Source organism: Sminthopsis crassicaudata, chromosome 4, assembly GCF_048593235.1.
Source record: "Sminthopsis crassicaudata isolate SCR6 chromosome 4, ASM4859323v1, whole genome shotgun sequence".
Taxonomy (NCBI): Eukaryota; Metazoa; Chordata; class Mammalia; order Dasyuromorphia; family Dasyuridae; genus Sminthopsis; species Sminthopsis crassicaudata.
Window position 1 is genome coordinate 311741765 of NC_133620.1, and position 15543 is coordinate 311757307.

The 15543-nt window shown below is 33.8% G+C and overlaps 1 protein-coding gene across 2 annotated transcripts in view; it reads right to left on the reverse strand.

Moving 5' to 3' along the window:
• GLP2R (glucagon like peptide 2 receptor) overlaps positions 1 to 8983 on the reverse strand; it is a 64600-nt gene extending 55617 nt beyond the window's left edge. For both annotated transcript variants that reach the window (XM_074260207.1, XM_074260206.1), the window contains exons 1-2: positions 8579 to 8983; positions 1612 to 1699 (exon numbers count right to left, since the gene is read on the reverse strand). In XM_074260207.1, the coding sequence (XP_074116308.1) occupies positions 1612 to 1699; positions 8579 to 8875 (385 nt within the window). In that variant the 5' untranslated portion in view covers positions 8876 to 8983. The remainder of the gene's footprint in view (positions 1 to 1611; positions 1700 to 8578) is intronic.
• Between the last annotated feature and the right edge of the window lie 6560 nt (positions 8984 to 15543).

A 15543-nucleotide genomic window follows, 5' to 3' on the forward strand; every position in this document is an offset into this window, starting at 1 on the left:
GGTACTAGGAATATGGAATATAGCACCATGTCTAGATTGACGTTGATATGTTTGGGAACTGATTTTGTTAAACTATTTTTTCAATTTAAAAAAAATCATTGTTACAGATTATAAGAGTTTATTGAGCTCATCCAAGATAAAATCTACCTCAAAATTTTTGTTCCAATTGCTCATTTATGTATGAAAGACTAACAAATTTTGGAATTAATAACTGGGGAATGCTGAACTGCAATACTGTTTTATGATTATTAGACAATTGTACTTTGTTTCACTCAGTATAAATGGGATTTTCATTACTCATCATAAACAAAACTGATGTTTTTCAAGATGAGAATCCATTTGTGAATCGGGCAGAGTAAACAGGCATTAAGAATAGGTTTTTGAATTGTATGAAAGTGATGATGTCACTTTCTACCCTGAGATCTGCCTTCAGATACATAAAAAATCAGACTAGAACACTCTGAAGTTTCTGGGTGGTGAGTTGCTCTGGCAATATGTGTTCCCTACATATTTTTCTCATTGTTTTGTTCATTTCAGTTGGCCCCACTGTTTCCCATGGGCATTAAATGTATTGATGACACTTCCAGTTTTATGGATATAATGTTTTATAATTTATTCTTGCTTTTACTTCTGTTTAGTAAATGATTTGATTAATACTCAATGGAGACTTCTTGACTAATATGTTTATGTGAAATACACTAGCAGAGTCTACAGTTTCAGTGGAACCATCACCCACTTGGAAGAATGAGAGTAGTGGTCCTAGAGTCCTGGGAATAGTGATTTATCCCAATCAGCTTCTGTCATGTAGAACCCCAAACCCGATACCAGAAAAGAAATAAGTTAAGAGGGGGAAAATGAGAGAGGCAGAGACAGAGAGAGAAACAGAGAGACAGAAAGAGACAGAGACAGAGAGACAAGTATTTCAAAGGCAAGCTCAAGGATGACAACAGAGGCAAAACCAGACCTCTGAGACAACATTGTAGCTCATGCTAAACAAGGGATGCTTCACTGTGTAGAGGGACAGAAAGGGATATATTCAGAAAAGAAGGTGAAACAAAGAGAAAATATTTCATTAAACTCTTTTTTTGAAGAATTGAGTATTAGCATCAATACTTCAGAGAAGAATGGAGAAGTAATGATTCAAATTTATATAGTGCTTTTAAGCTCTTTATATAAATATCTCACTTGATCAGAAAGCTGTTGCCTTTCTTTAGCTATCATACAGTCCATGAGGAGATGTCAAAGAAGGAATGCTGATAATCTCTGGCTCTTATTCCCCTGCTTAAAACAAAGATGAACTGTGAGGAGAAGCTATAAGAAAAGTTGTTAATTGTGTATCCACCAGCATAGAAAAAAAATCCAGATTTTATCTTTTTCTTTTTCATTCAGGTATAGCCAAGTAGCCTGGAATATATCATTAGTTGGACAGAATAGGTCTTGGGAAGTTATCAAATTATTCAAGTATATGTTACAATGATCCAAGGGTAGTTTAAGCCTGTATAGAGATTTTAAATAGAACTCAAAAAAACCTTCTTTTTAAACTCCTAAACAAGAAGTGTGGTTAGACTTGTCATGGCAGTCAGTGTACAATTAGAAGATGAGTTTCCTTACCAGATGGTTGCTTTTCTAATTCTATCAGACATTTTTTCTTGTATTCAAACCACTTCTGGGTTGTCTCCTGTAGGAGAGATCCTTTAACCTGAAGGAACCAAAAAAAAAAAAATTGCGTCACTGAAGAAAACAGCTAAAGATCTAGTTGTAGCTATTTTATCACCTATAGGATATATTGTCTACTAGATATATCCACCCGAGTGTCCCATTGGATAACTCAAAATCAGCTTGTCCAAAATAGAGCTCATTATCTTTTCCCTCTAAACTCACCTCACTTTGTAATTAACCTTTTTTTTTTTTTTTTTTTTTTAATCATTTCCCCTTCCAAGTTCCCAGGTTCACAATCTAGGAATAATCCATGATTCTTTATTTTCACTTACCCCCATACCCAAACAATTGCCAAGTCTTATTGATTCTCTTTAACATCTCTTAGACTTGTGATATTGAGAACTATCTGCATCCAAAAAGAGGACCACAGGGGCTGAGTGTTGATCACAGTATAGTATTTTTACCATTTTTGTTGTTATTTGCTTGCTTGTTTTCTTTCTCATTTTTTCCCTTTTTGATCTAATTTTACTTGTGCAACATGATAAATGTAGAAATATGTATAGAAAAATTGCTTATGTTTAACATATGTCTGGGGGAAGGGGTGGGGGAAGTGAGGGAGAAAAATTTGGAACACAAGGTTTTGTAAGGGTGGATGTGAAATACTATCTTTGCATATATTTTGAAAATAAAATATATTATTAAAGATGATATAAAATTTGCCCAATCTTTATTAGTTTAACAGAGGTTTATTGCAACAGAAGCCTGGTGAATTGCATTTTCTATCTGCAATGTACTTTTTGCTCTTTAAAATGTATTTAACATCATACATTATCCTTTAAACAACCCTTATTATTATATTATTATGGAATTATTATGTCCATTTTACATTTAGAGAATCTGAAAACTAAAGATATTAAAAATAAGATATAACTCAAGGTCATTCACTTAGCTAATAATAATATCTAAATTTTATATAGTGATTTAATGTCTACAAATTACATAAGTTACCCTATTTCATCTTTATAAATCTGAGAGGTAGGTGTGATTTTTATCTTTATTTTATGGATAAAGAAACTGGGGCACAGAGAAAATGAATGAGAAAGGTTGAGGCATACAATGTCTGAGGTCATGTTTGAATTCCTAGATTCTGCACACAACCCCAGTTCTTTAGCTCTTTGAAATATAATATGATGAATATATATAAAAATATAATGAAATGTAATGTTTCAAGACCTACTCTTTTAGAGTGTAAATCACTAAATCTTGTTAAATCCTAAACTGTATTTCCACAGTATTTTATTGCTTTTTTCTTGTTTAAAATAGTTTCACTTTAACTTGAGTTTTGAAAGTTGATTATGACTTTCCTATAAGTTTGCTTCCTATAACCTTTTTCAGGTGATAGAGGATAAATTTTCTACTACTTCCACTTTGCCTTCTTTTTCTAGAACTTCAAGGCAATTTTCCTTATTGATTTCTTATAATCTTGTATCCAGATTTTTAAAAATCATAACTTTCAGGTAGTCTGAATTTTTACATTGTCTTTCCTCAATCTTTTCCCTAGATCAGGTGTTTTTCTAAGGAAATGTTTCAGCTTCTCTTGTATTTTTTCTAATTTTATTATTTCTTGGTTCTTATAACGTCAATCCTAGTTTTCAAGGAATTATTTTCTTCCTTAAGATTTTAACACCTTTTTTAATTAGTTAAATTTCTTTTCATGATTTTCTTGCATAGCTTTTTTTACCCTATTTTTTCCTTGATTTGTCTGATTTTTAAAATTCCTTTTAAATTTCTTCCAAGAACTTTTTGGTCTTGTGACCATTTTATTTAATCTTTGGGGTAGAAGTAGCTTTTTAAAACCTTATCTTGCTTTTAATTCAAAGCCAGATCTTCTTTTACACAAAAGTACTTATTTATGGTTGGGTTCTTTTTTCTTTACTTCCTCATTTTTATTTTATTTTATTTTGTTTTTAGAGGTTTATCATTATCATTATTATTATTACAGCATTAATCTTGAGCTAGGGGTAATGTTGCCCTGGGCAACAAAGATCCTCCTTACTATTATTTTCTGAATTCTGTCCAGGAGTTCAATCTCAGGAACTCCTTGCCTTCCAAACCCACATTTAAGGCCCCTAGCTACACTGGCCTAAAAGTGTTTTTGCTCCCTACAGTATAACATTCACTGGGCTTGTGCTCACTCCTCCTCATCCACAGTTACAGTGGTAGAGTGCAGATCTCTTTCTAGTTCTCTTGACTTTTACACCTGTTCTTCTTTTCCTTTGTAAACTACTGCTTCAATTTTTGAGTACCAAGACCTTGGACTCACAATAATCAGGTCTGTTCCTGTAGAATGACCCCATGAAAGTCATTGACTCTTTTTGGACTATTGTCCCTCTTAGAGTTATTTCAGCAAAATCTCTAAACATAACTTTCAGTCGAATCAAGTTTCTGCCATTGTGGGCAACAATATCCCAGATCCTATACAATCACTCAAGGCTTCAATTGGCATGCTATTTTTATTTCACCCCACAGAAAATAAAGAAATTATAAAGTATTTGTAGGAACCTATAAACAGAAATATTAAAGCCCTCAGCCCATCACTTTCCCTTAGAGGAATACTGAGTTTGGGATTAAACCCTGTCTTTTTACAGGATGTTGCTACACAATCCCTCTTGGGTTTGTAATGTTCTTATCTGGTTGTTTGGATTCCCCACAAAAGCAGACACATTCTTGGGCTTCTGAACAAGCAACCTCTTTCCATCAGATCTGCACTGTTCTAAAAATTTACCATCTCTATCTTTTTATATCTGTCTATCTGTCTTTGTCTGTTTTCTCTCTCTCTTCTCAGGAACTATATGACCCATCCTCTTCTGACTCAAAGGAGTCATTGAATTAAGAATTCCTCTTTTCTCTCTAGAAAGTCTAGCCTCTGGACTCTACATTATGCTCAGACATAACCTCCCCCTTTACCACCACGATTACCACCCAGGACTATGTCTGCTCTGCTTGAATTTTTGTCTCCTAATAATATCAAACATTTATATAATGCTTTAAGCTTTATAAAGTTCTTATACAAATATTTTTTGCTTATCCTTACAACAAGGTAGGTGTGATTGTTATTACCATTTTGAAGATGAAGAAACTGAGGCAAGAAGCAATTAAGCCTAAGGTTATGCAATTGGAAATGTCTGAGCCTGGATTTGAACTTGTCATTCTGACTCTCAGTATAGTGAATCTATTGAGCTATCTAAATTGTTTTCTGAAATGAGAACTGGGAAGGAAAGATAAAAGTTTCTCTGTTAGCTTATTTTTCATAAACAATAGAGTATCCTTCAGATGAGTCTAAAGATTTATACTCTATAATTTCAATGTGATTGGAGAGACTGAATAAATAGATCGACTCTCTTGATTGCCTCTTATAAATTTATCACCCAGCATATACAATATATCCAGATATAAAATATATGAAGTGATCCAAGAGAAGTTCCTCGTTATCTGTTACCCAAGCTAGCACATAGCTAGCACCTTCCAGGGTACAATTGACTCATTATATACTAAACAATGACAATAATAATGATAGTAATTATAAAAACAAAACTGTTGTTTCTATTTTAAGAGCTTCATCTTCTAAATAGCATCTCAGGATAAAATATGACAGAATAATGATACAAGTGTAAAAAGTAGCAAACACTCTCTGAGTACTTAGTTGTAGTTTTTTATACAAATTCTAAAGAAAATTTGAAAACTCCAATTAATAAACTGTCTAAGTGATCCCTGATCAGTGATGATTCAGGTCCCTTAAATTCAGAGAATGGTAGAATTGACAAGGATTTTAGAATACAATGAGTCCAAGTTCCCAAAGAGGGTTTTTGTCCATGATCATATAACTAATCAATTCTTGAAGAACAATTTTTGATGGTAATTGCCTTTATAGTCAATCTTATCAGTTAATTCTGAATATGGGAACACCCATCCACTAATAATAAGAGCTAACATTTATATAAGTACTTAAAAACTTGCAAATTGGTTTATAAAATATTATCTCATTTTATCTTCACAATAATCATTTGCTATCAGCATTTTACAGATGAGGAAACTGAGTTCAGCAGAGGTTAAATGATTTGGCCACAGTCACATAGAAGCTTGTGGTCTTCCAGTATTCTAAGATACCAAATTCAAGATTGTTCCTTCCATAATAGAGTTTTCTGGTATCCATTTGGAGGCATCTGTTCAAATCCTACTTCTGACACATTGATTTTTAGGGTGGCTAGGTGGTACAATAGGTAGAGCACCAGGCCTGGCAGAGTCAGGAAGACATATTTTCCTGAATCCAAAAGCTGACCTCAGCCACCTACTAGGCTGTCTGACTTTAGGCAAGTCATTTAACCCTGATTGCCTTTTCTCACATTCACACAACTAATCTCTTTATATGGTTGACTTTAGTCCTATATATAAACCTCTGATTTGACTACACAGTGGAAAAACCTTTCCCACAAGGGAGTCATTCTGGTTGGAGTTCTTTTTTTTATGATTTCATGATATTACAGTAAACTACATTAAATAGGTTTTTTTGATAGTACGTTGGAAGGAGAGGTTGATAAATAATCTGGATCTCATCTTATTCCTTTTAGGCTTCAAATGCTGTTTTTTCAACCATTTTAGTGAGCATTCTCTTGGATACAAAATGTTCTTATTTTTACTAGTATGTTTATTCTGGAAGTCTTCATAGATTCCTATGATTAATTTTGCTTATAGATCTTTGCTTGGTGTTGAGTATAAATAAGTGTGGGGAATTTTATGGCAGGAAGTCTTTATAAAAATTCAGTTAATAAGAAATGTTTAGGGACAATTTACATCTTAAAAATAAAAATAAATGAAAATGTATTTTCATTCCTAGTGCCTAACATATTGTAGACACTTAATACAAATTTGTTGTTATTAGCTTTCATTCAAGCAATATGATGATTGTTATTCTTTTCTTTTTTTTCCCTATCTTTTCTCTTTATTAACTTGATTGAATTAACTAATCTTGACCAAAACTTATAATCTCCAAATTTTCAAAATAATAATGTTTCTGGGTTAAGTTCTAAGAAAACTAGGATAGACAACTATATTTAAGAATGCTTGCATTTATAGCAAATTGAATTGAGATGGTACTACAGGACCATTCCTGTGAATGATTGATATAGTTTGGAGGTCTTGGAATCTGAGGGGGGAGAAGAACTGAGATGGACTGAGCAGAAGGCAGGAAGTGTAGTTGCTGAATGATCAGGGCACATGAGAGCAATAAACTCCTCGTCTTGACCCTGTGTTTTGAAGGATATGAGCGAAAGAATAAATTAGAAGAGGAGGACCATTATGCATTGAAGCAAGTTCTAGAAGATTTGGTAGAAAAGATTGTATAAAAAGAATGGGCCCTTGGGGAGATGTACCGCTGAACTGGATAGAGATGGGAAGGGAGGGAGAAATGAGATAGGGAAGAATCTGTCCTTAGGCAGGAGGAGACTCTGAATGATATGAATTGTGACCCATAGTGCAAGAGAGAAGCTAAATCCATTCCAAAGTTCAAATTGTGATGGTGGGGAAAATGTCTTGAGATCCTGACTCTGAGATGGAACCCCCTCAATTGATTATAGCCGACCAAAAAGAGGGGGAGGGTTGGAAGGATTATTTCCCAGCAAACAAATAAACTGTTAGAATCATTGACAAACATTAATAAGAGCTTTCTCTGTGGATCAAACTGTGCTTGGTGCTAAGAAGACTGAAAAGATCTTAGTGGTTCAAGGGGAGGTAGAAATGCCATTATTGGCCCTGATTCTAAGATCCTATCTATAAAAACATCTATAAGCCATGTGACATAAAGTGTTTCAGCAGATGACTTCAGGAGAGATACCTACAGCCATGGGAAGTGAAGGGAGTAAGGAGAGAGCGTGAGAAAGAAGCCACTCAGGATATCAAAACCTAAGACAAAGCCTCAGGTGACCTGTAACATTTGCCACTTTACAAATAATGTTATCTATGCCCAGTCCCAAATCAGGCTCAAAGTAAATCCTGGAAAGTAAAAGTTGCTCAAGACAAATTAACATGCTAAAGCACCAAATAAAAATTCCAGCATTTTGGAAATGATTCCAACCCTTGATACATTAGTGAATAATAGAATGTATTTGGAGTCAGCAAGACCCAAACCCATCTCAGATATTTTGATACCTATGTGGCTATCGTCAAGGCTCTTAATTTCTCCATGTCTCAGGCAACTTTTCAAGACTACAAATTACAAGTGATGTACAGAATATTAGTGAGAGACAGTCTTTAGAAATAATCTAATCCAACATTTTTATGTAAAAGAAGAGAATATTTATGCCCAAATAGCAAATTAAAGCAAAGATAATGGAAAGGTTTTATGGAGCTATTTGTAGAATTTAGGGCAAGTCACTTAACAGCTCTTAACCTCAGTATCCTCATTTTTTAAAAAGATGTTTGAGACTAAATGGCCTCTGGGGTCCCCCCCCCAACCTCTAAGATCTCTGATCCTTCTTTTTTAAAGATCTCTGTCTTTCTAGGATTTTGATATTGGGAAACAAGAAAGGTATTGCCACTTCAGCAATTTTATTTCAAGAAAAAGAAGTTTCATTCTGGGTTTCAGAACAAACCTGTTTTTTGTGAGGCAATATAATGGAACCAGGGAATTGGCTAGGAAATAAGGACACATAGCTTTGAAATTGGAAGAAACTTTAAAAAGATCCATCTAGACCAACCTCCTTATTTTAAAGATGAGGAAACTGAGACCCAGAAATATAAAGTTACTTATTTAAGTTCATAAAAGTAGTAACGGGCAAAGGCAATATTATAACCTGGTTTGCCATAACTTTTATATCACTTATTTATTTGGCTTTTTAAAAATAATTTTTAAAAATTTTCTTACCGGTTTGGCTAAAAACTGCAATATCAATAGGAGGAAGCATTGAGCAAAGGCTGGGAAATAAATCTTCTTATGGGAATGGAGCTCCTTGATTTCCTGCAGAGTGAAGGCATCCATTGGTGAGGAAGAAGAATATAGCAGAAGTCCTTCTTCTGTCCTCCCAAACATCACACTGCTCATTTCTGGGAAGATCTTCCTCTCTGAGTTTTCACAGGGGCAAACACAATTCTCTGAAGAGCTGAGGAGTACTTCATCCAAGTCTCCTCTGTCTTGATTACTTATAAAGCATAAATTTGGCATAAATTTTCCTCATTTTGCCCTCCACTAAGAGTTCCTCACCTGATGCCATTTAAATCTGGACCCTTCTGGAAAGGCCTAGTGTATCTCCAAAGTTTTTCAACTCCAGCTTCCTTGTTCAACCCTTCCCCCTCCTTAAAAGGCAAAGAGAATTTTTCTAGAGCTGTGCTCTCAGCAACTTCCTCGGAGAAGGCAGAAGAGAAAATGAGAAGTGTTCAAGGGATTCCAAAGCCTTATAGCCCCTGCTGAATTTATACAACAGCAACATTAAAGGTCAGGTCTTCTGTGAGTGGGTCTGAAAATGACTGAGCTATATCAGCCTAAAAGTTTTCATCTCTATATTATGTTTTATATTTGCTTCTAGAGTAACAATGGCACCATGCTATATTCCCCATCTGCCACCCCCAGGATGGGGATCTCCTGTGGGACCCTTTTTATGCACCAGAAACTAGAGTCTATATCAGAGCTTTTTCCTAATACCCGAGATTAGATATATAAGAGCTATTTGCTGAGCCAATCAAAGCCTCCCTCCAGAAAACAATTCCAGCTTTTTGCCCTGGACTAAAAGGTTGCCACTAAAAACCCTTCTCCTAACCTATCCTTAATCACTGAATAGGTATTAGTGATGTAAAGCATTTTTCTCAAGGTTATTTGATTTCTTTCTCTGAAAACTATGGATTCATATCCTTCAACCATTTATTAATGAGGTAATAGTGCTTATTCTTGTAGATTTGAATAATCTCTCTGTATTTTAGAAATAATATCTTTATCAGGGAACTTGCTACAAAGATATTTTCCATTTACTTACTTCTTTTCTAATTTTAGCTATGTTGCTTTTTGTACAAAAATTTTTAAATTTTATGTACACAAAAATTGTTTTACTTTTTATAATTTTCTCTCTTATTTGGTCATGAACTCTTCTCCTACCAATATATCTGATATTTTCTTCCTTGTTCATCTAATTTATTTGATGTTATCTTCTATATCTGTCTTATGCTCATTTTAATTTTTATAACCTTATGGCACACAATGTTGTTCTATACTTAATTTCTGCCAAATTGCTTTCTGGTTTTTCCAACAAATTTTGTTGAATAGTGTGTTCTTATCACAATAGCTAAGGTATTTGAGTTTATTAAACAGCAGGTCACTGCTATCATTTTCAATGATAACTATTATGGAGAAAGAGAAAGTACCACAAGGAAACAAATTCTGAAGGTACATCACACAAATGATAGCTCAATGTCATACATACATCCATACTTGTACTTCAATTCAGCCAACATTTATTAAGTGGTTATTATATGCAGGAACTGTGCAATATTCTGGACAAATGGAAATGAAGGGGGAAAATGTCTGCCTATTACTCATAATTCACAATCTAATAGGATATGAACCTACATGTATAAGGGTGGAGAACATTGAATCAATAGATAAATTAACCCATCCCACTGATGAGAACAAGTTTCAATCAATCAAAGACTTTCAATTAAGTGTGAAAAGTCCTCCAAAGCAGTAGATGAACTGGCATGGCTTTGTATAGGAAGTATGCTTGAATTGACTGAATCAAAGTCATGTTCTATGGATTATCTATATATTATTAAGTTGATCTGAGTTCCAGTATTTTTTAGTTTTATTTTAATAGGAATCCTTCTTCAGGGAGTGAAGAGACAAACCTTGTTTGTTCAAGTTAGATAATAAAGACAAAAGAGCAGTTCCTACCCTCAAGGAACATACATCTTAATAAGGAAGACAAAATATACTTATATAGGTATATACAAGACATATAAAAATCTTATTCAAGGTAACCTAGTAGGAGAAATAACTGCTTTTCTTTAAACAATATCTCTAAAGAGATTAGTGTTTTGGAACTGTGTTTTTAGTTCTGCTTACTTGAATATAGGTGATGAGACTGAGAATGGAGAGAAAATGCAGAAGAGAGATATAAATTTTGAAATGTAGGTTAGGAAAAATGAAGCTCATAGCAAATAGCCTTTATTTTCTCAAAAAATTGTACACTCTTTTTCTGGAATACTTAGCTAATTTGTATTTATAGATTGAGACCCTAGGTTGTGCCTACTATATGAGGCTTTAAGGATAATACTATATAGATTTGCACTTCTAATAATATATAGCTTACAAGCCCCTACTGTTCCAATTAACATTCAACCAGTAGACTTAAATAGCTCTTCATAAAGTAATTTACTAATTTAGTAAGAACCTGCAAAGCTGGGCCCTGTGCTTTTTGGTGTGCTGAATTTACCTTTATTTGTCATGGAACATGACCAAAATGAGAGGACTGAGTTTTCTCAAATAAGATTAACTTTTACAGAGACCAAGCTTGAGGTAACTTGAAATGTTATCAAAATACTGTGGACCAAGCTACAAGTATCTTGTCTTCTCAGTGTTCTGAAACTAGATACATTCCCACAGAGACAGGACAAGATTATGGCAACTGGAATGTTCTCAGAGAGAGTAGTATCTTTTCCTTTGAGTATTCTGAGATTAGATGTGTTTCCACAAAGAACAAGACTATAGTAATCAGGATGTTCTTAGAGTCTCAAACCAAAAATATCTTCTCCTTTGAGAGTTATATAATTAGGCTGACATTTTTCCCTCCCATAATAATGAAGTAATATCATTACTAAACAATTATACACTAACTGGCAAAGAATTCCCTACCTGAAGGTGAGGTACACATTTTCCAAATGCATCCAATCAGTTAAGCTGATTTTTCCCCCTCCCTCATATACCTCCATGCATGCACACACAGAATCCTTCATGATGGGTAGAGGAAGGAAGACAAAAGAGAAACACCCATTCAATTGAAGATTTTCTATTCAATTCCAACTCCATTCACCAGCCTCATTAGGAGGGGAAGCAAGCCTTGGATTGTAGCTAAAGACTTCCTTATTAAAGCGTCAATTTTAAACTCATTTCTTTGCAGAGGTCCTAACACACCAAGCCATGCCATGCTATGCTATGCCATGCTATGCCATGCCATGTTATGCCAAGGAAATCTCTGCCTGCTGGAATAATATTCTCTTTCAGAGCTACCCTCTCTTTATCTCCCTCACCTATTTCCCTAACAAGACTTTATGTCTCTCTGTCAGGAGTTCTCTGCCAATAATAAACCTCTTTTTTCAGTCTAGCTTTTTCAAGTTTGTAAATTCCTTTATGAAGAATCTTTGCGCCACCAGAAGGGGGGTTCCCAAAACTCCCTACCCAAGCACTGAATCCCAAGGAGATGTAGGGGAGCCAAACCTCTCCATTTGGTTCCCCAAACCCCAAACTTGCCACTAGACTTCATCATTTAACTCCCTGACCACCAGGAACCCTCTTCTCATCATTTGGTTCTCTGACAACCCTAAATCTAGATCTCATCATATTTTGGTTCCCTGACCAATGGAAACCCCAAAATCTAAACTTCATCAAGTCCAGTGGTCTTTTTCAGTTTCCCTACTTCCTGGAATATTTATTTATTTAACTATATTTAGCAAAATCAATCATTTGTCCATTTCTTAAATTCTTTCTACTTTCAACATTCATGAGTCTGTTCTATTCTATGATTTTTTTATCTATCTCTTCTGCTGCTTTCTTTCTCCCCTTTCTACTTCCACCCTCCCATTTTCCACACAACCAGCCACATGCCTGAGTCACAAACTGGAATACCTCCAAAAAGTAAACAATTCTTCAAGGGAAGAAAAATGAGGATTTGGTGTCTCCAGCCAGGACTCTTAGACTCTCAGACTCCTATGCTCCTAGTTTACATTTGTAATTCTTTATTTTTCCCCTAGAAAAAAGCAAAGACAAGACAAGGTTGTCTTCCTTTACTCAAAAGTGGATACCTTCTGGAGACCTATATCTCTCTTTATAATTGTGAGAGGAGAAATATATCTCTTCCTGTTACCTGAATTTCATTCATTAAGACATTACTATACATAATATTTTCAATTTTTAAGTGGACCATAGAATCTATGTCTTTCTTTTGATTTCTAAAGCTCTTGTCTGTATTCATAGGAGCTGAGGTATTATATATATATATATATATATATATATATATATATATATATATATATATATATATATATATATATATATATATATATATATATATATATAAAACATCTCTCTTGGTGCCATTACTAAGAGGTCTTATATAGGCTTATAGTTAAACACAAGTGAAATGGTCTTAGGTTCTTTTTTGATCCTTCCCCCCTTTGTATGCACTCCACTCCTTTAAAGCACACTAAAAATGCATCAAAAATCTTTATATGGAGATAACAACCTATAATAAAGATGCATACAACATTTTTTTTAAAGATACCAATTATGATATCATTAGTTGGCCAGATCATATGCCAAATGGCCAGGGAATAAAGTAGGGAAGATAAAAAGGAAGTGGTTTGAGTGACCAATCCAGGCAAACAACAAATCTAATAAATGTATGAATAAAACAAGTATTTATTAAGTTCTTACTATGTGCAAAATATTGTGCAAAGCAATGGGACTACAAATAATAAAGTAATGGAGTTCTTTGTTCTCAACATGTTCTGATGATGAAAAAAACATGGAAGGTTTTAGCTGAAAATCTTATAGGAAATTCCTTAAGGCACAGCAACCAAGCAGATGGTAATACCTATTCCTTAATTGTAAAGGGCTTAAACTCTGAAAAAGGTGTGCTTGAATCAAATAAGCAATTAAGGCTAATTACCTATTTGATATGAAGAAGCCTAAAAAGGTAGTTAGTGGTATAAATAAACACATTATTCTTGGTCGTTTTTTTCCAACACTTAAAGTATATTTATTGTTTTATACTTCTGTTCACTTTTATGTTTATATTTCAAAGTTTCTACTCAACTTTGATCTATAATTTTAAAAATTCTTAGAAGTTCCCTATTTCATTAAAGATCCATTTTTTTTTCTCCTTTAGAATTATACTCTTTTTTTTTTTCTGGGTAATTTATTCTTGCTTGTAAAACTTTATCTTTTGCCCTCTGGAATATCATATTCCAAACTTTCCTCTACTTTTATGTTATAGCTGCCAAATCTTCAATGATTTTTACTGTGATTCCTCCATTCCTGGAATTCTTTCCTTTTGAGTTCTTGAATCATTGTTTTTCTTTAACCTTGAAGCTCTGAACTTTAATTATATTCATGGGAATCTTTGTTTTGGGGTTTCTTTCAGACTGATAGAGTATGTATATCATTACTTTACCCTCAGGTTCTAAGAGACCTAGGAAATTTTCTTCCATCTTTTCGTGAAATGTGATTTGTAGGTTTTTTCTTTTTTTTTTTTTTTTTTTGGTTATGACCTTCAGGTAATTCAAGATTCTTCAATTAATTCTCTTTAATGTATTTTTCAACTCAGTTGTTTTTGAATGGCATACTTTATTTTTTTATCTTTTATGTTGGGGAGGGCCTTGTTTTGGGTTTTTTTGTTTGTTTTTTTCAGGGGAATTATCTCACAAAGTCATTTACTTCTATTTGACTCATTCTAATGTTCCATAAATCATTGCTTGAATAAAATTTTGTACATTTTGTGTTAAAATTTTTATTCTTTTTCCAAGACTTTCTTCATTTTTTCCCAATTCTTTCTTCTAGAACTCTCACTTAATTTTAAAAACCACTTTTAACTTTTTTTAAATCTTGCTTCTTTTACAAATTGCAATTGAACTTGACAAAGCTATATTTTTCTTTGAGGTTTTACTTGATATTTTGAAGCAATGATTTTGAAGTAAATGTTTGTGGGAAATATGTGTAACACAGTTTAAAGTTTAATCTGCATTATTAACATTTTTACCATCATTTTGTTGTATTAAGAAAAGTTATATGTTCAGATTCACTCCTATAAATGATGCTCTCTCAGACTCAATTGAAAACGAAAGTAAGGTTTTAATCAAATAGGACAAGGTATAGATAGTTTAGATTTGCATAAAAAAATAAATAGAAATAAAAACAATTAACAATATGACAATTATAGCAGATAGAGGAAGAGAATACATCACCAATTCAAGGGAACCTCAAAAACTCAAAGGGATGGGAGCCCCGTTTCAGCCTCAATCAACTTGAATTGTGTAAAGATTTTCCCTGGCGAAGCGTCCTTCCCGCGGGTGAAGCTCAACTATGGTTTTAAAGCTCAGGCTTTTTATATGTTTTCAAACAAATAAGGCTCCCAGCCAAAACTAACTATACAAGGTTTTTTGACAAGGACTTGCAATATGTGCAGTTTGTGTGACAAAGCTCAATATATTTTTGGGAACATATTCATGTTGACTCATCCCAGACCTCTGAGGCTTAACATATGTCCTTATTAATTGCATATGATCAGGGAGGAAGCCACCCAGCCCTACGCATAAGCATTTTCCAAGAATGGCTAGTTCCTGGTATCTATTGTCAAGAACATGCAGAGTTCATGGAAAGGTCAAGTTCCTATAATTTAGAAGCTCAGGCCTGTTAGATTTGAGTGAGCTTATAATTCTAATATGAAATCCTAATTTCTTATTCATCAACAAAAAAAAATTTAATTTCTGATTTTTAATGTTTGCTCATTTTTGAGGGGTAAATTCTCACACTAAGATTTTAACAACTGACTAACCAGTTCAATCTGGGCTTAAGCATATACTTGTCTTTTTGGCATTCTCTTCGGGACTTATAATAAAAGAAAGGAATAG